The sequence below is a fragment of the Salvelinus alpinus genome, chromosome 3, assembly GCF_045679555.1.
Source record: "Salvelinus alpinus chromosome 3, SLU_Salpinus.1, whole genome shotgun sequence".
In the NCBI taxonomy this organism is placed as follows: Eukaryota; Metazoa; Chordata; class Actinopteri; order Salmoniformes; family Salmonidae; genus Salvelinus; species Salvelinus alpinus.
Genome location: NC_092088.1, coordinates 100,582,539 through 100,608,170, shown reverse-complemented (window position 1 = coordinate 100,608,170; position 25,632 = coordinate 100,582,539). Strand labels below are relative to the sequence as shown.

General features: G+C 45.3%; 1 protein-coding gene across 1 annotated transcript in view; it reads right to left on the bottom strand.

The window, feature by feature from the left end:
• The window catches only part of LOC139569776 (clarin-3), a 35,944-nt gene extending 13,692 nt beyond the window's left edge, over positions 1-22,252 (bottom strand). Inside the window, exon 1 of the mRNA XM_071391144.1 lies at positions 21,734-22,252. Within this exon, the coding sequence (XP_071247245.1) occupies positions 21,734-21,965 (232 nt within the window). The 5' untranslated portion in view covers positions 21,966-22,252. The remainder of the gene's footprint in view (positions 1-21,733) is intronic.
• Between the last annotated feature and the right edge of the window lie 3,380 nt (positions 22,253-25,632).

Here is a 25,632-nt window from a genome sequence, read left to right as displayed (position 1 = left end):
AGGAGTATACAGGTTAGGAGTATACAGGTTAGGAGTACACAGGTTAGGAGTACACAGGTTAGGAGTACACAGGTTAGGAGTATACAGGTTAGGAGTACACAGGTTAGGAGTACAGGTCAGGTTAGGAGTATACAGGTTAGGAGTATACAGGTTAGGAGTACACAGGTTAGGAGTACACAGGTTAGGAGTACACAGGTTAGGAGTACACAGGTTAGGAGTACACAGGTTAGGAGTACACAGGTTAGGAGTACACAGGTTAGGAGTACACAGGTTAGGAGTACACAGGTTAGGAGTATACAGGTTAGGAGTATACAGGTTAGGGTTAGGAGTACACAGGTTAGGAGTACACAGGTTAGGAGTACACAGGTTAGGAGTATACAGGTTAGGAGTATACAGGTTAGGGTTAGGAGTACACAGGTTAGGAGTACACAGGTTAGGAGTACACAGGTTAGGAGTATACAGGTTAGGAGTACACAGGTTAGGAGTACACAGGTTAGGAGTACACAGGTTAGGAGTACACAGGTTAGGGTTAGGAGTACACAGGTTAGGAGTATACAGGTTAGGAGTATACAGGTTAGGAGTACACAGGTTAGGAGTATACAGGTTAGGAGTACACAGGTTAGGAGTACACAGGTTAGGAGTACACAGGTTATGAGTACACAGGTTAGGAGTATACAGGTTAGGGTTAGGAGTACACAGGTTAGGAGTACACAGGTTAGGAGTACACAGGTTAGGAGAATACAGGTTAGGGGTACACAGGTTAGGAGTACCCAGGTTAGGGTTAGGAGTACACAGGTTAGGAGTACACAGGTTAGGGTTAGGAGTACACAGGTTAGGAGTACACAGGTTAGGAGTATACAGGTTAGGAGAATACAGGTTAGGGGTACACAGGTTAGGAGTACATAGGTTAGGAGTACACAGGTTAGGAGTATACAGGTTAGGAGTATACAGGTTAGGAGTATACAGGTTGGGAGTATACAGGTTAGGAGTACACAGGTTAGGAGTAAACAGGTTAGGAGTACACAGGTTAGGAGTATAAAGGTTAGGAGTATACAGGTTAGGGTTAGGAGTATACAGGTTAGGAGTACACAGGTTAGGAGTATACAGGTTAGGAGTAAACAGGTTATGAGTATACAGGTTAGGAGTACACAGGTTAGGAGTACACAGGTTAGGAGTACACAGGTTAGGAGTACACAGGTTAGGAGTATACAGGTTAGGAGTATATAGGTTAGGAGTATACAGGTTAGGAGTACACAGGTTAGGGGTACACAGGTTAGGAGTATACAGGTTAGGAGTATACAGGTTAGGAGTACACAGGTTAGGAGTACACAGGTTAGGAGTACACAGGTTAGGAGTACACCTGTTAGGAGTATACAGGTTAGGAGTACACAGGTTAGGAGTACACAGGTTAGGAGTACACAGGTTAGGAGTACACAGGTTAGGAGTATATAGGTTAGGAGTATACAGGTTAGGAGTACACAGGTTAGGAGTACACAGGTTAGGAGTACACAGGTTAGGAGTATACAGGTTAGGAGTACACAGGTTAGGAGTACACAGGTTAGGGTTAGGAGTATACAGGTTAGGAGTATACAGGTTAGGAGTACACAGGTTAGGAGTACACAGGTTAGGAGTACACAGGTTAGGAGTATACAGGTTAGGAGTATACAGGTTAGGAGTACACAGGTTAGGAGTACACAGGTTAGGAGTACACAGGTTAGGAGTACACAGGTTAGGGGTACACAGGTTAGGAGTACACATGTTAGGAGTACACAGGTTAGGAGTACACAGGTTAGGAGTACACAGGTTAGGGGTACACAGGTTAGGAGTATACAGGTTAGGAGTATACAGGTTAGGAGTACACAGGTTAGGAGTACACAGGTTAGGAGTACACAGGTTAGGAGTACACCTGTTAGGAGTATACAGGTTAGGAGTACACAGGTTAGGAGTACACAGGTTAGGAGTACACAGGTTAGGAGTACACAGGTTAGGAGTATATAGGTTAGGAGTATACAGGTTAGGAGTACACAGGTTAGGAGTACACAGGTTAGGAGTACACAGGTTAGGAGTATACAGGTTAGGAGTACACAGGTTAGGAGTACACAGGTTAGGGTTAGGAGTATACAGGTTAGGAGTACACAGGTTAGGAGTACACAGGTTAGGAGTATATAGGTTAGGAGTATACAGGTTAGGAGTACACAGGTTAGGAGTACACAGGTTAGGAGTACACAGGTTAGGAGTACACAGGTTAGGAGTACACAGGTTAGGAGTACACAGGTTAGGAGTATACAGGTCAGGAGTACACAGGTTAGGAGTACACAGGTTAGGAGTACACAGGTTAGGAGTATACAGGTTAGGAGTATACAGGTTAGGGTTAGGTGTACACAGGTTAGGAGTACACAGGTTAGGAGTACACAGGTTAGGAGTATACAGGTTAGGAGTATACAGGTTAGGGTTAGGAGTACACAGGTTAGGAGTATACAGGTTAGGAGTATACAGGTTAGGAGTACACAGGTTAGGAGTATACAGGTTAGGAGTACACAGGTTAGGAGTACACAGGTTAGGAGTACACAGGTTAGGGTTAGGAGTACACAGGTTAGGAGTATACAGGTTAGGAGTATACAGGTTAGGAGTACACAGGTTAGGAGTGCACAGGTTAGGAGTATACAGGTTAGGAGTACACAGGTTAGGAGTACACAGGTTAGGAGTACACAGGTTAGGAGTACACAGGTTAGGAGTATACAGGTTAGGGTTAGGAGTACACAGGTTAGGAGTACACAGGTTAGGAGTACACAGGTTAGGAGAATACAGGTTAGGGGTACACAGGTTAGGAGTACACAGGTTAGGGTTAGGAGTACACAGGTTAGGAGTACACAGGTTAGGGTTAGGAGTACACAGGTTAGGAGTACACAGGTTAGGAGTATACAGGTTAGGAGAATACAGGTTAGGGGTACACAGGTTAGGAGTACACAGGTTAGGAGTACTTAGGTTAGGAGTATACAGGTTAGGAGTATACAGGTTAGGAGTATACAGGTTGGGAGTATACAGGTTAGGAGTACACAGGTTAGGAGTATACAGGTTAGGAGTACACAGGTTAGGAGTATAAAGGTTAGGAGTATACAGGTTAGGGTTAGGAGTATACAGGTTAGGAGTACACAGGTTAGGAGTATACAGGTTAGGAGTACACAGGTTAGGAGTATACAGGTTAGGAGTACACAGGTTAGGAGTATACAGGTTAGGAGTATACAGGTTAGGAGTATACAGGTTAGGAGTACACAGGTTAGGAGTATACAGGTTAGGAGTATACAGGTTAGGAGTATACAGGTTAGGAGTGTACACAGGTTAGGAGTATACAGGTTAGGGTTAGGAGTACACAGGTTAGGAGTATACAGGTTAGGAGTACACAGGTTAGGAGTATACAGGTTAGGAGTAAACAGGTTAGGAGTATACAGGTTAGGAGTACACAGGTTAGGAGTACACAGGTTAGGAGTACACAGGTTAGGAGTACACAGGTTAGGAGTACACAGGTTAGGAGTATACAGGTTAGGAGTAAACAGGTTAGGAGTATACAGGTTAGGAGTACAGAGGTTAGGAGTACACAGGTTAGGAGTACACAGGTTAGGGTTAGGAGTATACAGGTTAGGAGTATACAGGTTAGGAGTATACAGGTTAGGAGTACACAGGTTAGGAGTACACAGGTTAGGAGTACACAGGTTAGGAGTACACAGGTTAGGGTTAGGAGTATACAGGTTAGGAGTATACAGGTTAGGAGTATACAGGTTAGGAGTACACAGGTTAGGAGTATACAGGTTAGGAGTATACAGGTTAGGAGTACACAGGTTAGGAGTATACAGGTTAGGAGTATACAGGTTAGGAGTACACAGGTTAGGAGTATACAGGTTAGGAGTAAACAGGTTAGGAGTATACAGGTTAGGAGTATACAGGTTAGGAGTACACAGGTTAGGAGTATACAGGTTAGGAGTACACAGGTTAGGAGTATACAGGTTAGGAGTACACAGGTTAGGAGTACACAGGTTAGGAGTACACAGGTTAGGGTTAGGAGTACACAGGTTAGGAGTATACAGGTTAGGAGTATACAGGTTAGGAGTACACAGGTTAGGAGTATACAGGTTAGGAGTATACAGGTTAGGAGTACACAGGTTAGGAGTATACAGGTTAGGAGTATACAGGCTAGGAGTACACAGGTTAGGAGTGCACAGGTTAGGAGTACACAGGTTAGGAGTACACAGGTTAGGAGTACACAGGTTAGGAGTACACAGGTTAGGAGTACACAGGTTAGGAGTATACAGGTTAGGAGTATACAGGTTAGGATTACACAGGTTAGGAGTACACAGGTTAGGAGTATACAGGTTAGGGTTAGGAGTATACAGGTTAGGAGTACACAGGTTAGGGTTAGGAGTACACAGGTTAGGAGTACACAGGTTAGGAGTGTACAGGTTAGGAGTATACAGGTTAGGAGTACACAGGTTAGGAGTATACAGGTTAGGAGTATACAGGTTAGGAGTACACAGGTTAGGAGTATACAGGTTAGGAGTACACAGGTTAGGAGTATACAGGTTAGGGTTAGGAGTACACAGGTTAGGAGTACACAGGTTAGGAGTATACAGGTTAGGAGTATACAGGTTAGGAGTATACAGGTTAGGAGTACACAGGTTAGGAGTATACAGGTTAGGGTTAGGAGTACACAGGTTAGGAGTACACAGGTTAGGAGTACACAGGTTAGGAGTATACAGGTTAGGAGTATACAGGTTAGGAGTATACAGGTTAGGGTTAGGAGTACACAGGTTAGGAGTATACAGGTTAGGAGTACACAGGTTAGGAGTACACAGGTTAGGAGTATACAGGTTAGGAGTATACAGGTTAGGAGTATACAGGTTAGGAGTATACAGGTTAGGGTTAGGAGTATACAGGTTAGGAGTATACAGGTTAGGAGTACACAGGTTAGGAGTATACAGGTTGGGAGTATACAGGTCAGGGTTAGGAGTACACAGGTTAGGAGTATACAGGTTAGGAGTACACAGGTTAGGAGTATACAGGTTAGGAGTATACAGGTTAGGAGTACACAGGTTAGGAGTACACAGGTTAGGAGTATACAGGTTAGGAGTATACAGGTTAGGAGTATACAGGTTAGGAGTATACAGGTTAGGAGTACACAGGTTAGGAGTACACAGGTTAGGAGTATACAGGTTAGGGGTATACAGGTTAGGGTTAGGAGTATACAGGTTAGGAGTACACAGGTTAGGAGTATACAGGTTAGGGTTAGGAGTACACAGGTTAGGAGTACACAGGTTAGGAGTATACAGGTTAGGAGTATACAGGTTAGGAGTACACAGGTTAGGAGTATACAGGTTAGGAGTACACAGGTTAGGAGTATACAGGTTAGGAGTACACAGGTTAGGAGTACACAGGTTAGGAGTACACAGGTTAGGAGTACACAGGTTAGGGTTAGGAGTATACAGGTTAGGAGTACACAGGTTAGGAGTACACAGGTTAGGGTTCGGAGTATACAGGTTAGGAGTATACAGGTTAGGAGTACACAGGTTAGGAGTATACAGGTTAGGAGTATACAGATTAGGAGTACACAGGTTAGGGTTAGGAGTATACAGGTTAGGAGTATACAGGTTAGGAGTATACAGGTTAGGAGTACACAGGTTAGGAGTATACAGGTTAGGAGTACACAGGTTAGGGTTAGGAGTATACAGGTTAGGAGTATACAGGTTAGGAGTATACAGGTTAGAAGTACACAGGTTAGGAGTATACAGGTTAGGAGTACACAGGTTAGGAGTACACACGTTAGGAGTACACAGGTTAGGAGTACACAGGTTAGGAGTATACAGGTTAGGAGTACACAGGTTAGGAGTACACAGGTTAGGAGTACACAGGTTAGGAGTACACAGGTTAGGAGTATACAGGTTAGAAGTATACAGGTTAGGAGTACACAGGTTAGGAGTACACAGGTTAGGAGTACACAGGTTAGGAGTATACAGGTTAGGAGTACACAGGTTAGGAGTACACAGGTTAGGAGTACACAGGTTAAGGTTAGGAGTATACAGGTTAGGAGTATACAGGTTAGGAGTACACAGGTTAGGAGTACACAGGTTAGGAGTACACAGGTTAGGAGTACACAGGTTAGGAGTACACAGGTTAGGAGTATACAGGTTAGGAGTACACAGGTTAGGAGTACACAGGTTAGGAGTACACAGGTTAGGGTTAGGAGTATACAGGTTAGGAGTACACAGGTTAGGAGTACACAGGTTAGGGTTCGGAGTATACAGGTTAGGAGTATACAGGTTAGGAGTACACAGGTTAGGAGTATACAGGTTAGGAGTATACAGATTAGGAGTACACAGGTTAGGGTTAGGAGTATACAGGTTAGGAGTATACAGGTTAGGAGTATACAGGTTAGGAGTACACAGGTTAGGAGTATACAGGTTAGGAGTACACAGGTTAGGGTTAGGAGTATACAGGTTAGGAGTATACAGGTTAGGAGTATACAGGTTAGGAGTACACAGGTTAGGAGTATACAGGTTAGGAGTACACAGGTTAGGAGTACACAGGTTAGGAGTACACAGGTTAGGAGTACACAGGTTAGGAGTATACAGGTTAGGAGTACACAGGTTAGGAGTACACAGGTTAGGAGTACACAGGTTAGGAGTATACAGGTTAGGAGTATACAGGTTAGGAGTACACAGGTTAGGAGTACACAGGTTAGGAGTACACAGGTTAGAAGTATACAGGTTAGGAGTACACAGGTTAGGAGTACACAGGTTAGGAGTATACAGGTTAGGAGTACACAGGTTAGGAGTACACAGGTTAGGAGTATGCAGGTTAGGAGTATACAGGTTAGGAGTACACAGGTTAGGAGTACACAGGTTAGGAGTACACAGGTTAGGAGTGCACAGGTTAGGAGTACACAGGTTAGGAGTATACAGGTTAGGAGTACACAGGTTAGGAGTACACAGGTTAGGAGTATGCAGGTTAGGAGTATACAGGTTAGGAGTATACAGGTTATGAGTATACAGGTTAGGAGTACACAGGTTAGGAGTACACAGGTTAGGAGTACACAGGTTAGGAGTATACAGGTTAGGAGTATACAGGTTAGGAGTACACAGGTTAGGAGTACACAGGTTAGGAGTATACAGGTTAGGGTTAGGAGTACACAGGTTAGGAGTACACAGGTTAGGAGTATACAGGTTAGGAGTACACAGGTTAGGAGTATACAGGTTAGGAGTACACAGGTTAGGAATACACAGGTTAGGAGTACACAGGTTAGGAGTACACAGGTTAGGAGTACACAGGTTAGGAGTATACAGGTTAGGAGTACACAGGTTAGGAGTACACAGGTTAGGAGTACACAGGTTAAGAGTACACAGGTTAGGAGTACACAGGTTAGGAGTACACAGGTTAGGAGTACACAGGTTAGGAGTACACAGGTTAGGAGTACACAGGTTAGGAGTACACAGGTTAGGAGTATACAGGTTAGGAGTATACAGGTTAGGAGTACACAGGTTAGGAGTACACAGGTTAGGAGTATACAGGTTAGGGTTAGGAGTACACAGGTTAGGAGTACACAGGTTAGGAGTACACAGGTTATGAGTATACAGGTTAGGAGTACACAGGTTAGGAGTACACAGGTTAGGAGTACACAGGTTAGGAGTACACAGGTTAGGAGTACACAGGTTAGGAGTACACAGGTTAGGAGTACACAGGTTAGGAGTACACAGGATAGGAGTATACAGGTTAGGAGTATACAGGTTAGGAGTACACAGGTTAGGAGTACACAGGTTTGGAGTACACAGGTTAGGAGTACACAGGTTAGGAGTATACAGGTTAGGGTTAGGAGTACACAGGTTAGGAGTACACAGGTTAGGAGTACACAGGTTGGCAGTATACAGGTTAGGAGTACACAGGTTAGGAGTACACAGGTTAGGAGTACGCAGGTTAGGAGTACACAGGTTAGGAGTATACAGGTTAGGAGTATACAGGTTAGGAGTACACAGGTTAGGAGTACACAGGTTAGGAGTATACAGGTTAGGGTTAGGAGTACACAGGTTAGGAGTACACAGGTTAGGAGTATACAGGTTAGGAGTACACAGGTTAGGAGTATACAGGTTAGGAGTACACAGGTTAGGAGTACACAGGTTAGGAGTACACAGGTTAGGAGTACACAGGTTAGGAGTACACAGGTTAGGAGTACACAGGTTAGGAGTATACAGGTTAGGAGTACACAGGTTAGGAGTACACAGGTTAGGAGTACACAGGTTAGGAGTACACAGGTTAGGAGTATACAGGTTAGGAGTACACAGGTTAGGAGTACACAGGTTAGGAGTACACAGGTTAGGAGTATACAGGTTAGGAGTACACAGGTTAGGAGAACACAGGTTAGGAGTACACAGGTTAGGAGTACACAGGTTAGGAGTATACAGGTTAGGAGTACACAGGTTAGGAGTACACAGGTTAGGAGTACACAGGTTAGGAGTATACAGGTTAGGAGTACACAGGTTAGGAGTACACAGGTTAGGAGTACACAGGTTAGGAGTATACAGGTTAGGAGTATACAGGTTAGGAGTATACAGGTTAGGAGTACACAGGTTAGGAGTACACAGGTTAGGAGTACACAGGTTAGGAGTACACAGGTTAGGAGTATACAGGTTAGGGTTAGGAGTACACAGGTTAGGAGTACACAGGTTAGGAGTACACAGGTTGGGAGTATACAGGTTAGGAGTACACAGGTTAGGAGTACACAGGTTAGGAGTACGCAGGTTAGGAGTACACAGGTTAGGAGTATACAGGTTAGGAGTATACAGGTTAGGAGTACACAGGTTAGGAGTACACAGGTTAGGAGTATACAGGTTAGGGTTAGGAGTACACAGGTTAGGAGTACACAGGTTAGGAGTATACAGGTTAGGAGTACACAGGTTAGGAGTATACAGGTTAGGAGTACACAGGTTAGGAGTACACAGGTTAGGAGTACACAGGTTAGGAGTACACAGGTTAGGAGTATACAGGTTAGGAGTACACAGGTTAGGAGTACACAGGTTAGGAGTACACAGGTTAGGAGTACACAGGTTAGGAGTACACAGGTTAGGAGTATACAGGTTAGGAGTACACAGGTTAGGAGTACACAGGTTAGGAGTACACAGGTTAGGAGTATACAGGTTAGGAGTACACAGGTTAGGAGAACACAGGTTAGGAGTACACAGGTTAGGAGTACACAGGTTAGGAGTATACAGGTTAGGAGTACACAGGTTAGGAGTACACAGGTTAGGAGTACACAGGTTAGGAGTATACAGGTTAGGAGTACACAGGTTAGGAGTACACAGGTTAGGAGTACACAGGTTAGGAGTATACAGGTTAGGAGTATACAGGTTAGGAGTACACAGGTTAGGAGTACACAGGTTAGGAGTACACAGGTTAGGAGTACACAGGTTAGGAGTACACAGGTTAGGAGTATACAGGTTAGGAGTATACAGGTTAGGGTTAGGAGTACACAGGTTAGGAGTATACAGGTTAGGAGTATACAGGTTAGGAGTACACAGGTTAGGAGTATACAGGTTAGGATTACACAGGTTAGGAGTACACAGGTTAGGAGTACACAGGTTAGGGTTAGGAGTACACAGGTTAGGAGTATACAGGTTAGGAGTATACAGGTTAGGAGTACACAGGGTAGGAGTGCACAGGTTAGGAGTATACAGGTTAGGAGTATACAGGTTAGGAGTACACAGGTTAGGAGTACACAGGTTAGGAGTACACAGGTTAGGAGTACACAGGTTAGGAGTATACAGGTTAGGGTTAGGAGTACACAGGTTAGGAGTACACAGGTTAGGAGTACACAGGTTAGGAGTATACAGGTTAGGAGTACACAGGTTAGGAGTATACAGGTTAGGGTTAGGAGTACACAGGTTAGGAGTACACAGGTTAGGAGTACACAGGTTAGGAGTATACAGGTTAGGAGTACACAGGTTAGGAGTATACAGGTTAGGGTTAGGAGTACACAGGTTAGGAGTACACAGGTTAGGAGTACACAGGTTAGGAGTATACAGGTTAGGAGTATACAGGTTAGGAGTATACAGGTTAGGAGTATACAGGTTAGGAGTATACAGGTTAGGGTTAGGAGTATACAGGTTAGGAGTACACAGGTTAGGAGTACACAGGTTGGGAGTATACAGGTTAGGAGTACACAGGTTAGGAGTACACAGGTTAGGAGTATACAGGTTGGGAGTATACAGGTCAGGGTTAGGAGTACACAGGTTAGGAGTATACAGGTTAGGAGTACACAGGTTAGGAGTATACAGGTTAGGAGTATACAGGTTAGGAGTACACAGGTTAGGAGTACACAGGTTAGGAGTATACAGGTTAGGAGTATACAGGTTAGGAGTATACAGGTTAGGAGTATACAGGTTAGGAGTACACAGGTTAGGAGTACACAGGTTAGGAGTATACAGGTTAGGGGTATACAGGTTAGGGTTAGGAGTATACAGGTTAGGAGTACACAGGTTAGGAGTATACAGGTTAGGGTTAGGAGTACACAGGTTAGGAGTACACAGGTTAGGAGTATACAGGTTAGGAGTATACAGGTTAGGAGTACACAGGTTAGGAGTATACAGGTTAGGAGTACACAGGTTAGGAGTATACAGGTTAGGAGTACACAGGTTAGGAGTACACAGGTTAGGAGTACACAGGTTAGGAGTACACAGGTTAGGGTTAGGAGTATACAGGTTAGGAGTACACAGGTTAGGAGTACACAGGTTAGGGTTCGGAGTATACAGGTTAGGAGTATACAGGTTAGGAGTACACAGGTTAGGAGTATACAGGTTAGGAGTATACAGATTAGGAGTACACAGGTTAGGGTTAGGAGTATACAGGTTAGGAGTATACAGGTTAGGAGTATACAGGTTAGGAGTATACAGGTTAGGAGTACACAGGTTAGGGTTAGGAGTATACAGGTTAGGAGTATACAGGTTAGGAGTATACAGGTTAGGAGTACACAGGTTAGGAGTATACAGGTTAGGAGTAGACAGGTTAGGAGTACACAGGTTAGGAGTACACAGGTTAGGAGTACACAGGTTAGGAGTATACAGGTTAGGAGTACACAGGTTAGGAGTACACAGGTTAGGAGTACACAGGTTAGGAGTACACATGTTAGGAGTATACAGGTTAGGAGTATACAGGTTAGGAGTACACAGGTTAGGAGTACACAGGTTAGGAGTACACAGGTTAGGAGTATACAGGTTAGGAGTACACAGGTTAGGAGTACACAGGTTAGGAGTACACAGGTTAAGGTTAGGAGTATACAGGTTAGGAGTATACAGGTTAGGAGTACACAGGTTAGGAGTACACAGGTTAGGAGTACACAGGTTAGGAGTATACAGGTTAGGAGTACACAGGTTAGGAGTATACAGGTTAGGAGTACACAGGTTAGGAGTACACAGGTTAGGAGTATACAGGTTAGGAGTACACAGGTTAGGAGTACACAGGTTAGGAGTACACAGGTTAGGGTTAGGAGTATACAGGTTAGGAGTACACAGGTTAGGAGTACACAGGTTAGGGTTCGGAGTATACAGGTTAGGAGTATACAGGTTAGGAGTACACAGGTTAGGAGTATACAGGTTAGGAGTATACAGATTAGGAGTACACAGGTTAGGGTTAGGAGTATACAGGTTAGGAGTATACAGGTTAGGAGTATACAGGTTAGGAGTACACATGTTAGGAGTATACAGGTTAGGAGTACACAGGTTAGGGTTAGGAGTATACAGGTTAGGAGTATACAGGTTAGGAGTATACAGGTTAGGAGTATACAGGTTAGGAGTATACAGGTTAGGAGTACACAGGTTAGGAGTACACAGGTTAGGAGTATACAGGTTAGGAGTATACAGGTTAGGAGTACACAGGTTAGGAGTATACAGGTTAGGAGTACACAGGTTAGGAGTACACAGGTTAGGAGTATACAGGTTAGGAGTATACAGGTTAGGAGTATACAGGTTAGGAGTATACAGGTTAGGAGTACACAGGTTAGGAGTACACAGGTTAGGAGTACACAGGTTAGGAGTACACAGGTTAGGAGTATACAGGTTAGGAGTACACAGGTTAGGAGTACACAGGTTAGGAGTACACAGGTTAGGAGTACACAGGTTAGGAGTATACAGGTTAGGAGTACACAGGTTAGGAGTACACAGGTTAGGAGTACACAGGTTAGAAGTATACAGGTTAGGAGTACACAGGTTAGGAGTACACAGGTTAGGAGTACACAGGTTAAGGTTAGGAGTATACAGGTTAGGAGTATACAGGTTAGGAGTACACAGGTTAGGAGTACACAGGTTAGGAGTACACAGGTTAGGAGTATACAGGTTAGGAGTACACAGGTTAGGAGTACACAGGTTAGGAGTATACAGGTTAGGAGTACACAGGTTAGGAGTACACAGGTTAGGAGTACACAGGTTAGGAGTACAGAGGTTAGGAGTACACAGGTTAGGAGTATACAGGTTAGGAGTACACAGGTTAGGAGTACACAGGTTAGGAGTATGCAGGTTAGGAGTATACAGGTTAGGAGTATACAGGTTATGAGTATACAGGTTAGGAGTACACAGGTTAGGAGTACACAGGTTAGGAGTACACAGGTTAGGAGTATACAGGTTAGGAGTATACAGGTTAGGAGTACACAGGTTAGGAGTACACAGGTTAGGAGTATACAGGTTAGGGTTAGGAGTACACAGGTTAGGAGTACACAGGTTAGGAGTATACAGGTTAGGAGTACACAGGTTAGGAGTATACAGGTTAGGAGTACACAGGTTAGGAATACACAGGTTAGGAGTACACAGGTTAGGAGTACACAGGTTAGGAGTACACAGGTTAGGAGTATACAGGTTAGGAGTACACAGGTTAGGAGTACACAGGTTAGGAGTACACAGGTTAAGAGTACACAGGTTAGGAGTACACAGGTTAGGAGTACACAGGTTAGGAGTACACAGGTTAGGAGTACACAGGTTAGGAGTACACAGGTTAGGAGTACACAGGTTAGGAGTATACAGGTTAGGAGTATACAGGTTAGGAGTACACAGGTTAGGAGTACACAGGTTAGGAGTACACAGGTTAGGAGTACACAGGTTAGGAGTACACAGGTTATGAGTATACAGGTTAGGAGTACACAGGTTAGGAGTACACAGGTTAGGAGTACACAGGTTAGGAGTACACAGGTTAGGAGTACACAGGTTAGGAGTACACAGGTTAGGAGTATACAGGTTAGGAGTATACAGGTTAGGAGTACACAGGTTAGGAGTACACAGGTTAGGAGTACACAGGTTAGGAGTACACAGGTTAGGAGTATACAGGTTAGGGTTAGGAGTACACAGGTTAGGAGTACACAGGTTAGGAGTACACAGGTTGGGAGTATACAGGTTAGGAGTACACAGGTTAGGAGTACACAGGTTAGGAGTATGCAGGTTAGGAGTACACAGGTTAGGAGTATACAGGTTAGGAGTATACAGGTTAGGAGTACACAGGTTAGGAGTACACAGGTTAGGAGTATACAGGTTAGGGTTAGGAGTACACAGGTTAGGAGTACACAGGTTAGGAGTATACAGGTTAGGAGTACACAGGTTAGGAGTATACAGGTTAGGAGTACACAGGTTAGGAGTACACAGGTTAGGAGTACACAGGTTAGGAGTACACAGGTTAGGAGTACACAGGTTAGGAGTACACAGGTTAGGAGTATACAGGTTAGGAGTACACAGGTTAGGAGTACACAGGTTAGGAGTACACAGGTTAGGAGTACACAGGTTAGGAGTACACAGGTTAGGAGTACACAGGTTAGGAGTACACAGGTTAGGAGTACACAGGTTAGGAGTACACAGGTTAGGAGTATACAGGTTAGGAGTACACAGGTTAGGAGAACACAGGTTAGGAGTACACAGGTTAGGAGTACACAGGTTAGGAGTATACAGGTTAGGAGTACACAGGTTAGGAGTACACAGGTTAGGAGTACACAGGTTAGGAGTATACAGGTTAGGAGTACACAGGTTAGGAGTACACAGGTTAGGAGTACACAGGTTAGGAGTATACAGGTTAGGAGTATACAGGTTAGGAGTACACAGGTTAGGAGTACACATGTTAGGAGTACACAGGTTAGGAGTACACAGGTTAGGAGTACACAGGTTAGGAGTATACAGGTTAGGAGTATACAGGTTAGGGTTAGGAGTACACAGGTTAGGAGTATACAGGTTAGGAGTATACAGGTTAGGAGTACACAGGTTAGGAGTATACAGGTTAGGATTACACAGGTTAGGAGTACACAGGTTAGGAGTACACAGGTTAGGGTTAGGAGTACACAGGTTAGGAGTATACAGGTTAGGAGTATACAGGTTAGGAGTACACAGGGTAGGAGTGCACAGGTTAGGAGTATACAGGTTAGGAGTATACAGGTTAGGAGTACACAGGTTAGGAGTACACAGGTTAGGAGTACACAGGTTAGGAGTACACAGGTTAGGAGTATACAGGTTAGGGTTAGGAGTACACAGGTTAGGAGTACACAGGTTAGGAGTACACAGGTTAGGAGTATACAGGTTAGGAGTATACAGGTTAGGAGTATACAGGTTAGGAGTACACAGGTTAGGAGTATACAGGTTAGGGTTAGGAGTACACAGGTTAGGAGTACACAGGTTAGGAGTACACAGGTTAGGAGTATACAGGTTAGGAGTACACAGGTTAGGAGTATACAGGTTAGGGTTAGGAGTACACAGGTTAGGAGTACACAGGTTAGGAGTACACAGGTTAGGAGTATACAGGTTAGGAGTATACAGGTTAGGAGTATACAGGTTAGGAGTATACAGGTTAGGAGTATACAGGTTAGGGTTAGGAGTATACAGGTTAGGAGTACACAGGTTAGGAGTACACAGGTTGGGAGTATACAGGTTAGGAGTACACAGGTTAGGAGTACACAGGTTAGGAGTACGCAGGTTAGGAGTACACAGGTTAGGAGTATACAGGTTAGGAGTACACAGGTTAGGAGTACACAGGTTAGGAGTACACAGGTTAGGAGTATACAGGTTAGGGTTAGGAGTACACAGGTTAGGAGTACACAGGTTAAGAGTATACAGGTTAGGAGTACACAGGTTAGGAGTATACAGGTTAGGAGTACACAGGTTAGGAGTACACAGGTTAGGAGTACACAGGTTAGGAGTACACAGGTCAGAGTACACAGGTTAGGAGTACACAGGTTAGGAGTATACAGGTTAGGAGTACACAGGTTAGGAGTACACAGGTTAGGAGTACACAGGTTAGGAGTACACAGGTTAGGAGTACACAGGTTAGGAGTACACAGGTTAGGAGTACACAGGTTAGGAGTACACAGGTTAGGAGTACACAGGTTAGGAGTACACAGGTTAGGAGTACACAGGTTAGGAGTATACAGGTTAGGAGTACACAGGTTAGGAGAACACAGGTTAGGAGTACACAGGTTAGGAGTACACAGGTTAGGAGTATACAGGTTAGGAGTACACAGGTTAGGAGTACACAGGTTAGGAGTACACAGGTTAGGAGTATACAGGTTAGGAGTACACAGGTTAGGAGTACACAGGTTAGGAGTACACAGGTTAGGAGTACACAGGTTAGGAGTATACAGGTTAGGAGTACACAGGTTAGGAGTATACAGGTTAGGAGTACACAGGTTAGGAGTACACAGGTTAGAAGTACACAGGTTAGGAGTACACAGGTTAGGAGTATACAGGTTAGGAGTACACAGGTTAGGAGTACACAGGTTAGGAGGTACACAGGTTAGGAGTACACAGGTTAGGAGTATACAGGTTAGGAGTATACAGGTTAGGAGTATACAGGTTAGGGTTAGGAGTACACAGGTTAGGAGTACACAGGTTAGGAGTACACAGGTTAGGAGTATACAGGTTAGGAGTATACAGGTTAGGAGTATACAGGTTAGGAGTATACAGGTTAGGAGTATACAGGTTAGGGTTAGGAGTATACAGGTTAGGAGTACACAGGTTAGGAGTATACAGGTTAGGAGTACACAGGTTAGGAGTATACAGGTTAGGGGTACACAGGTTAGGAGTACACAGGTTAGGAGTACACAGGTTAGGAGTACACAGGTTAGGAGTACACAGGTTAGGAGTATACAGGTTAGGGTTAGGAGTATACAGGTTAGGAGTACACAGGTTAGGAGTACAGAGGTTAGGAGTATACAGGTTAGGAGTATACAGGTTAGGAGTACACAGGTTAGGAGTACACAGGTTAGGAGTACACAGGTTAGGAGTACACAGGTTAGGAGTACACAGGTTAGGGTTAGGAGTACACAGGTTAGGAGTACACAGGTTAGGAGTACACAGGTTAGGAGTATACAGGGTAGGAGTACACAGGTTAGGAGTACAGAGGTTAGGAGTACACAGGTTAGGAGTATACAGGTTAGGAGTATACAGGTTAGGAGTATACAGGTTAGGAGTATACAGGTTAGGAGTATACAGGTTAGGGTTAGGAGTATACAGGTTAGGAGTACACAGGTTAGGAGTACACAGGTTAGGAGTAAACAGGTTAGGAGTATACAGGTTAGGAGTACACAGGTTAGGAGTACACAGGTTAGGAGTACACAGGTTAGGAGTATACAGGTTAGGAGTACAGAGGTTAGGAGTACACAGGTTAGGAGTACACAGGTTAGGAGTATACAGGTTAGGAGTATACAGGTTAGGAGTATACAGGTTAGGAGTACACAGGTTAGGAGTATACAGGTTAGGATTACACAGGTTAGGAGTACACAGGTTAGGAGTACACAGGTTAGGGTTAGGAGTACACAGGTTAGGAGTATACAGGTTAGGAGTATACAGGTTAGGAGTACACAGGGTAGGAGTGCACAGGTTAGGAGTATACAGGTTAGGAGTATACAGGTTAGGAGTACACAGGTTAGGAGTACACAGGTTAGGAGTACACAGGTTAGGAGTACACAGGTTAGGAGTACACAGGTTAGGAGTATACAGGTTAGGGTTAGGAGTACACAGGTTAGGAGTACACAGGTTAGGAGTACACAGGTTAGGAGTATACAGGTTAGGAGTATACAGGTTAGGAGTATACAGGTTAGGAGTACACAGGTTAGGAGTATACAGGTTAGGGTTAGGAGTACACAGGTTAGGAGTACACAGGTTAGGAGTACACAGGTTAGGAGTATACAGGTTAGGAGTACACAGGTTAGGAGTATACAGGTTAGGGTTAGGAGTACACAGGTTAGGAGTACACAGGTTAGGAGTACACAGGTTAGGAGTATACAGGTTAGGAGTATACAGGTTAGGAGTATACAGGTTAGGAGTATTTAGGTTAGGAGTATACAGGTTAGGGTTAGGAGTATACAGGTTAGGAGTACACAGGTTAGGAGTACACAGGTTGGGAGTATACAGGTTAGGAGTACACAGGTTAGGAGTACACAGGTTAGGAGTACGCAGGTTAGGAGTACACAGGTTAGGAGTATACAGGTTAGGAGTACACAGGTTAGGAGTACACAGGTTAGGAGTACACAGGTTAGGAGTATACAGGTTAGGGTTAGGAGTACACAGGTTAGGAGTACACAGGTTAAGAGTATACAGGTTAGGAGTACACAGGTTAGGAGTATACAGGTTAGGAGTACACAGGTTAGGAGTACACAGGTTAGGAGTACACAGGTTAGGAGTACACAGGTCAGGAGTACACAGGTTAGGAGTACACAGGTTAGGAGTACACAGGTTAGGAGTATACAGGTTAGGAGTACACAGGTTAGGAGTACACAGGTTAGGAGTACACAGGTTAGGAGTACACAGGTTAGGAGTACACAGGTTAGGAGTACACAGGTTAGGAGTATACAGGTTAGGAGTACACAGGTTAGGAGTACACAGGTTAGGAGTACACAGGTTAGGAGTACACAGGTTAGGAGTATACAGGTTAGGAGTACACAGGTTAGGAGAACACAGGTTAGGAGTACACAGGTTAGGAGTACACAGGTTAGGAGTATACAGGTTAGGAGTACACAGGTTAGGAGTACACAGGTTAGGAGTATACAGGTTAGGAGTACACAGGTTAGGAGTACACAGGTTAGGAGTACACAGGTTAGGAGTACACAGGTTAGGAGTATACAGGTTAGGAGTACACAGGTTAGGAGTATACAGGTTAGGAGTACACAGGTTAGGAGTACACAGGTTAGAAGTACACAGGTTAGGAGTACACAGGTTAGGAGTATACAGGTTAGGAGTACACAGGTTAGGAGTACACAGGTTAGGAGTACACAGGTTAGGAGTACACAGGTTAGGAGTACACAGGTTAGGAGTATACAGGTTAGGAGTATACAGGTTAGGAGTATACAGGTTAGGGTTAGGAGTACACAGGTTAGGAGTACACAGGTTAGGAGTACACAGGTTAGGAGTATACAGGTTAGGAGTATACAGGTTAGGAGTATACAGGTTAGGAGTATACAGGTTAGGAGTATACAGGTTAGGGTTAGGAGTATACAGGTTAGGAGTACACAGGTTAGGAGTATACAGGTTAGGAGTACACAGGTTAGGAGTATACAGGTTAGGAGTACACAGGTTAGGAGTATACAGGTTAGGAGTACACAGGTTAGGAGTACACAGGTTAGGAGTACACAGGTTAGGAGTATACAGGTTAGGGTTAGGAGTATACAGGTTAGGAGTACACAGGTTAGGAGTACAGAGGTTAGGAGTATACAGGTTAGGAGTATACAGGTTAGGAGTACACAGGTTAGGAGTACACAGGTTAGGAGTACACAGGTTAGGAGTACACAGGTTAGGAGTACACAGGTTAGGGTTAGGAGTACACAGGTTAGGAGTACACAGGTTAGGAGTACACAGGTTAGGAGTATACAGGGTAGGAGTACACAGGTTAGGAGTACAGAGGTTAGGAGTACACAGGTTAGGAGTATACAGGTTAGGAGTATACAGGTTAGGAGTATACAGGTTAGGAGTATACAGGTTAGGAGTATACAGGTTAGGGTTAGGAGTATACAGGTTAGGAGTACACAGGTTAGGAGTACACAGGTTAGGAGTAAACAGGTTAGGAGTATACAGGTTAGGAGTACACAGGTTAGGAGTACACAGGTTAGGAGTACACAGGTTAGGAGTATACAGGTTAGGAGTACAGAGGTTAGGAGTACACAGGTTAGGAGTACACAGGTTAGGAGTATACAGGTTAGGAGTATACAGGTTAGGAGTATACAGGTTAGGAGTACACAGGTTAGGAGTACACAGGTTAGGAGTACACAGGTTAGGGTTAGGAGTATACAGGTTAGGAGTATACAGGTTAGGAGTATACAGGTTAGGAGTACACAGGTTAGGAGTACACAGGTTAGGAGTACACAGGTTAGGAGTATACAGGTTAGGAGTACACAGGTTAGGAGTATACAGGTTAGGAGTACACAGGTTAGGAGTACACAGGTTAGGAGTACACAGGTTAGGGTTAGGAGTACACAGGTTAGGAGTATACAGGTTAGGAGTATACAGGTTAGGAGTATACAGGTTAGGAGTATACAGGTTAGGAGTACACAGGTTAGGAGTGCACAGGTTAGGAGTATACAGGTTAGGAGTACACAGGTTAGGAGTACACAGGTTAGGAGTACACAGGTTAGGAGTACACAGGTTAGGAGTACACAGGTTAGGAGTACACAGGTTAGGAGTATACAGGTTAGGAGTATACAGGTTAGGGTTAGGAGTATACAGGTTAGGAGTACACAGGTTAGGAGTACACAGGTTAGGAGTATACAGGTTAGGAGTATACAGGTTAGGAGTACACAGGTTAGGAGTATACAGGTTAGGGTTAGGAGTACACAGGTTAGGAGTACACAGGTTAGGAGTATACAGGTTAGGAGTACACAGGTTAGGAGTACACAGGTTAGGAGTATACAGGTTAGGAGTACACAGGTTAGGAGTACACAGGTTAGGAGTACACAGGTTAGGAGTATACAGGTTAGGAGTATACAGGTTAGGAGTACACAGGTTAGGAGTACACAGGTTAGGAGTACACAGGTTAGGAGTATACAGGTTAGGAGTACACAGGTTAGGAGTACACAGGTTAGGAGTACAAAGGTTAGGAGTACACAGGTTAGGAGTATACAGGTTAGGAGTATACAGGTTAGGAGTATACAGGTTAGGAGTATACAGGTTAGGAGTATACAGGTTAGGGTTAGGAGTACACAGGTTAGGAGTATACAGGTTAGGAGTATACAGGTTAGGAGTACACAGGTTAGGAGTATACAGGTTAGGGTTAGGAGTACACAGGTTAGGAGTACACAGGTTAGGAGTATACAGGTTAGGAGTATACAGGTTAGGAGTATACAGGTTAGGGTTAGGAGTATACAGGTTATGAGTACACAGGTTAGGAGTACACAGGTTAGGAGTATACAGGTTAGGAGTATACAGGTTAGGAGTACAGAGGTTAGGAGTACACAGGTTAGGAGTATACAGGTTAGGAGTATACAGGTTAGGAGTACACAGGTTAGGAGTATACAGGTTAGGAGTATACAGGTTAGGAGTATACAGGTTAGGAGTATACAGGTTAGGAGTATACAGGTTAGGAGTACACAGGTTAGGAGTATACAGGTTAGGAGTATACAGGTTAGGAGTATACAGGTTAGGAGTACACAGGTTAGGAGTATACAGGTTAGGAGTATACAGGTTAGGAGTATACAGGTTAGGAGTATACAGGTTAGGGTTAGGAGTACACAGGTTAGGAGTATACAGGTTAGGAGTATACAGGTTAGGAGTATACAGGTTAGGAGTATACAGGTTAGGGTTAGGAGTATACAGGTTAGGAGTACACAGGTTAGGAGTACACAGGTTAGGAGTACACAGGTTAGGAGTATACAGGTTAGGAGTATACAGGTTAGGAGTACACAGGTTAGGAGTACACAGGTTAGGGTTAGGAGTATACAGGTTAGGAGTACACAGGTTAGGAGTACACAGGTTAGGAGTACACAGGTTAGGGTTAGGAGTATACAGGTTAGGAGTACACAGGTTAGGAGTACACAGGTTAGGAGTACACAGGTTAGGAGTACACAGGTTAGGAGTATACAGGTTAGGAGTACACAGGTTAGGAGTACACAGGTTAGGGTTAGGAGTACACAGGTTAGGAGTACACAGGTTAGGAGTATACAGGTTAGGAGTACACAGGTTAGGAGTATACAGGTTAGGAGAACACAGGTTAGGAGTATACAGGTTAGGAGTATACAGGTTAGGAGTATACAGGTTATGAGTACACAGGTTAAGAGTACACAGGTTAGGAGTATACAGGTTAGGAGTATACAGGTTAGGGTTAGGAGTACACAGGTTAGGAGTATACAGGTTAGGAGTATACAGGTTAGGAGTACACAGGTTAGGAGTATACAGGTTAGGAGTATACAGGTTAGGAGTACACAGGTTAGGAGTACACAGGTTAGGAGTACACAGGTTAGGAGTACACAGGTTAGGAGTACACAGGTTAGGAGTATACAGGTTAGGAGTATACAGGTTAGGAGTACACAGGTTAGGAGTATACAGGTTAGGAGTACACAGGTTAGGAGTATACAGGTTAGGAGTATACAGGTTAGGAGTACACAGGTTAGGAGTATACAGGTTAGGAGAACACAGGTTAGGAGTATACAGGTTAGCATTATTAAAGTACGAAGGCAACATTATTGTTCTAGAACTTTAACACAGCACATTTCTGCACACTTATAGGGACAGTAGTAGAACAGGAGAAAACATACCTTGAAATGTCTTTCCACCTCCAAACACTGGACAGGAACCTCTGACGATCATCCCGTTGAACAGAGCATATGATACAACGGCAGAGCCGTTGGTGAAAACCTCTTCTGTTTGAGAGCAACTCATTTTGGAAACGGCCCATTCGGTCGACATCCCATAACCTAAAATCCCCACGGACACCGCAGTAGCCTGCGCGCTACCAAGAAAATGCAGAGCCTTCTTGGTGGAGGGCATTGTCACAATATTCCAACCACACCGATGAAGAAGAAGACGAAGAGGAAGAGGAAGAAGACGTCAAACCCTTGTTGGTTCTGTATCTCTCCAAATCAGCCTCAATAGCAGAGTAGCTATAACCATCTACCCTTCTGGTGTCTTCTGGTGTCTTCTGGTGTCTTCTGGTGCCTTCTGGTGTCTTCTGGTGTCTTCTGGTGTCTTCTGGTGCCTTCTGGTGCCTTCTGGTGTCTTCTGGTGTCTTCTGGTGTCTCAAAGGCAGGACATGAGTTACAGTCCACTGAGAGGACAGGCGTGATGGTCTGAGGAGAGGACAGGCGTGATGGTCTGAGGAGAGGACAGGCGTGACGGTCTGAGGAGAGGACAGGCGTGACGGTCTGAGGAGAGGACAGGCGTGACGGTCTGAGGAGAGGACAGGCGTGATGGTCTGAGGAGAGGACAGGCGTGTCTAACCTGTAGGTTATAAAACACCTCTAGATGAGAGGGTGAACTTTAGTCAGGGAAGAGAGAGAGAGATGGTTGTCATAGTGTTGATAAGGTATTCCCAAACATCGTAAACGGGAGAGGCGTCTGATTAATACCAAAGGGGAAATAAATATACCTGAGGACTGAGTGCTCAGCATGTGGCGTAGTTTGTTCCAAATTAAGGAATAAGGATCTACCGTTAATTCCACATGAATAACTGTTGGTAAGCTACAACACACCTTCAGGAGGCATCATACATGTCTTTAACCAGGAGAGTCACTATCAGTCTCTAATTGTTATTACAAACTAGGTGGTTCCAGCCCTGAATGCTGATTGGCTGACAGACGTGGTATATCAGATCGTATACCACAGGTATGATAAAACATTTTTTACTGTTCTAATCACCTTGGTAACCAGTTTATAGCAGCAATAAGGCTCCTCGGGGGTTTGTGATATATGGCCAATATACCACGGCTGAGGGGTGTATCCGGGCACTCCGCGTTGCGTCGTGTTCAAGAACAGTCCTCAGCCGTGGTATATTGGCCATATATCACAAACCCCCTCAGGTCTTACTGCTTCGTTAGACAATATTGGCATTATGCACCTGTACAAGACACAGAGTAGTCACTAGTAACACACACACACACACACACACACACACACACACACACACACACACACACACACACACAGCAACAGACACAGCCAACCAAAACATCAGAAACACAATGAAGGCCACATCATATGATAAGAAACGTGTTTTATTATCCGAACGAACACAATGACGTTTTCCGCATGGATCCAAAGTCCTCCTCTGGAAACAAGTCAGGCTAAATGATGCCATAAAACAAAGCACATTAATGATTTGCTCTTCCCACTACAATAGTTAAGAGTGATCAGCATGTCATGGATAGGCTACACACTGTAACAGATAGACACAGACTTTCAATGACGGCCTACCGGGGGAACAGTGGGTTGACTGCCTTGTTCAGGGGCAGAACGACAGATTAGTACTTTGTCAGCATATGTGCAAGTAATGTACTAGTATTACGCTCTCAAAACATTAGAGACTCGTTGATGTTTCCAGTGAACTTCACTATACAGTAGTTACAGTATTTACTGTCATTTCAGAGAATCCTGGAGTTGGATGCAAGTACCATCCCCCAGGAACTCATATTCATAGATGAGGCTGGATTCAACGTGTCACGGTTTTCTAAAGTAGAACCCAGAAGCAGACCAGGACAAGGAGAGTAGGACGAAGGTGTGTATTTATTTACAAGTTTAAACGTAGAGGTAGAAAGATCCAGGTGGCGGAGCGGGCAGCGGAGGTGAGTAGATGGGAGTGAATAGGCAGATCCAAGGGAGTAACAGAAGCCACTGACGACCAGGCAGGGATGGGGTGAGTGTTCCGGGTGAATGACTGTAGACAGAACAAACAGAGGTAAGTTCAAGGCAAGCAAGACGTACAAAACAACAAAACAAACTCTATCAAAATGGAGGCTGATACGCTGGCACAACATACTGTTCATGGCTAACGATCCGGCAGGGAATGGATGTCAGGTCAGCGCTTATGAAGTGGAGGGGTGATGATCAGGACCAGGTGTGCAGATAGCTGATGGGATACAGGTGCGGGTAATCAGAGATCTCCCAACCAGCTACGTCGCCCGGCAACCAGACCGGGTGCGTTTCAGGACACCGGAAAAACACTCCAGGACAGAACACAGGCAAAAACAGACTCAGGAAGCGGGATTCGTGACACAACGTAGCAAAGACGAGATGGAGGAACATCATGGGTCAACGCGTCCTCATTGAGGTACCTGGTCAGGGCTGGAGGAATGTCACCATATGCCCAGCTATGAGCCACAATGGGGTCCTCCACCTCCATGTCACCATATGCCCAGCTATGAGCCACAATGGGGGTCCTCCACCACCATGCCACCATATGCCCAGTTATGAGCCACAATGGAGGTCCTCCATCACCATGCCATCATATGCCCAGCTATGAGCCACAATGGGGGTCCTCCACCACCATGCCACCATATGCCCAGCTATGGGCCACAATGGGGGTCCTCCACCACCATGCCACCATATGCCCAGCTATGAGCCACAATGGGGTCCTCCACCGCCATGCCACCATATGCCCAGCTATGGGCCACAATGGGGTCCTCCACCACCATGCCACCAAATGCCCAGCTATGGGCCACAATGGGGTCCTCCACCTCCATGCCACCATATGCCCAGCTATGGGCCACAATGGGGTCCTCCACCACCATGCCACCATATGCCCAGCTATGAGCCACAATGGGGTCCTCCACCTCCATGCCACCATATGCCCAGCTATGAGCCACAATGGGGTCCTCCACCACCATGCCACCATATGCCCAGCTATGAGCCACAATGGGGTCCTCCACCACCATGCCACCATATGCCCAGCTATGAGCCACAATGGGGTCCTCCACCTCCATGCCACCATATGCCCAGCTATGAGCCACAATGGGGTCCTCCACCACCATGCCACCATATGCCCAGTTATGAGCCACAATGGGGTCCTCCACCACCATGCCACCATATGCCCAGCTATGAGCCACAATGGGGTCCTCCACCTCCATGCCACCATATGCCCAGCTATGAGCCACAATGGGGTCCTCCACCACCATGCCACCATATGCCCAGCTATGAGCCACAATGGGGTCCTCCACCACCATGCCACCATATGCCCAGCTATGAGCCACAATGGGGTCCTCCACCTCCATGCCACCATATGCCCAGCTATGAGCCACAATGGGGTCCTCCACCACCATGCCACCATATGCCCAGTTATGAGCCACAATGGGGTCCTCCACCACCATGCCACCATATGCCCAGCTATGAGCCACAATGGAGGTCCTCCACCACCATGCCACCATATGCCCAGCTATGAGCCACAATGGGGTCCTCCACCACCATGCCACCATATGCCCAGCTATGAGCCACAATGGAGGTCCTCCACCACCATGCCACCATATGCCCAGCTATGAGCCACAATGGGGTCCTCCACCACCATGCCACCATATGCCCAGCTATGAGCCACAATGGGGTCCTCCACCACCATGCCACCATATGCCCAGCTATGAGCCACAATGGGGTCCTCCACCACCATGCCACCATATGCCCAGCTATGAGCCAAAATGGGTTCCTCCACCGCCATTGTGGTGTCACCACCAGC